Consider the following 658-nt stretch of genomic DNA (forward strand, 5'->3'; position numbering starts at 1 on the left):
GGCTGTTCTGGCCCTGTAACCACCCGTCCAGGGAGTTCTCGCTGAAGATGACGAGCTCCTCGTTCTCCTGGATGCTGATCTCCTCTTTGTTTTCGCTCTGGAAGTTGTAAAGCGCTCTGGCTTTCAACGCCATGGCCGGTCCCGGGAGGGGGGGGACACGGCGTAACGCAATCCCCGCAGCCAAAAAAAACCCCCCAAACCCCCAGCCGATACCGCAAGCTCGCTCGGCACCGGGGCCGCCCCGCACTGTGGGAAGAAGGTTGGCCGGTTTCTCAGGGAAATAAAAAAAAAAGGTGGAGAAGAAACCCTCTACGAGGCGACGCCGAGGTCCGTATGCCCAAGTAACCCCCCCGATCCCAGCACCCCGGTTAAAAACAACATTCCCCAGTCAAGCGAGCGGCATTTCCTTCGCTCCCACGGGATATAAACGCCGGCCGGACCAGGAGCCGGGCTCTGCCATGTCCACGCAGGTTTTATCTCGCTGGGACGCCGATCCCGCGGTTTCACTTTCCGTGAGGAAAAGATCCGGCTGCCAGCGAGGAAATAAATCCAAAGCGACTTTTCTCGGGGCTCCTCTGGATGAAACGCCCCGGTTTCCCCCCGCCAGCGGCTGCCAGTCGGTGGGTGCCGGGAAAGCGCCGGGAACCGACCCCAAACC

General features: G+C 60.5%; 1 protein-coding gene across 1 annotated transcript in view; it reads right to left on the minus strand.

Moving 5' to 3' along the window:
• Window positions 1-596, minus strand: part of SNX33 (sorting nexin 33) — a 4,688-nt gene extending 4,092 nt beyond the window's left edge. The window contains exon 1 of the mRNA XM_009330115.1: window positions 4-596. Coding sequence (XP_009328390.1) covers window positions 4-133 — 130 coding nt within the window. The 5' untranslated portion in view covers window positions 134-596. The remainder of the gene's footprint in view (window positions 1-3) is intronic.
• Window positions 597-658: the final 62 nt, after the last annotated feature.

Source organism: Pygoscelis adeliae, unplaced genomic scaffold (assembly GCF_000699105.1).
Source record: "Pygoscelis adeliae isolate BGI_AS28 unplaced genomic scaffold, ASM69910v1 Scaffold298, whole genome shotgun sequence".
Taxonomy (NCBI): domain Eukaryota; kingdom Metazoa; phylum Chordata; class Aves; order Sphenisciformes; family Spheniscidae; genus Pygoscelis; species Pygoscelis adeliae.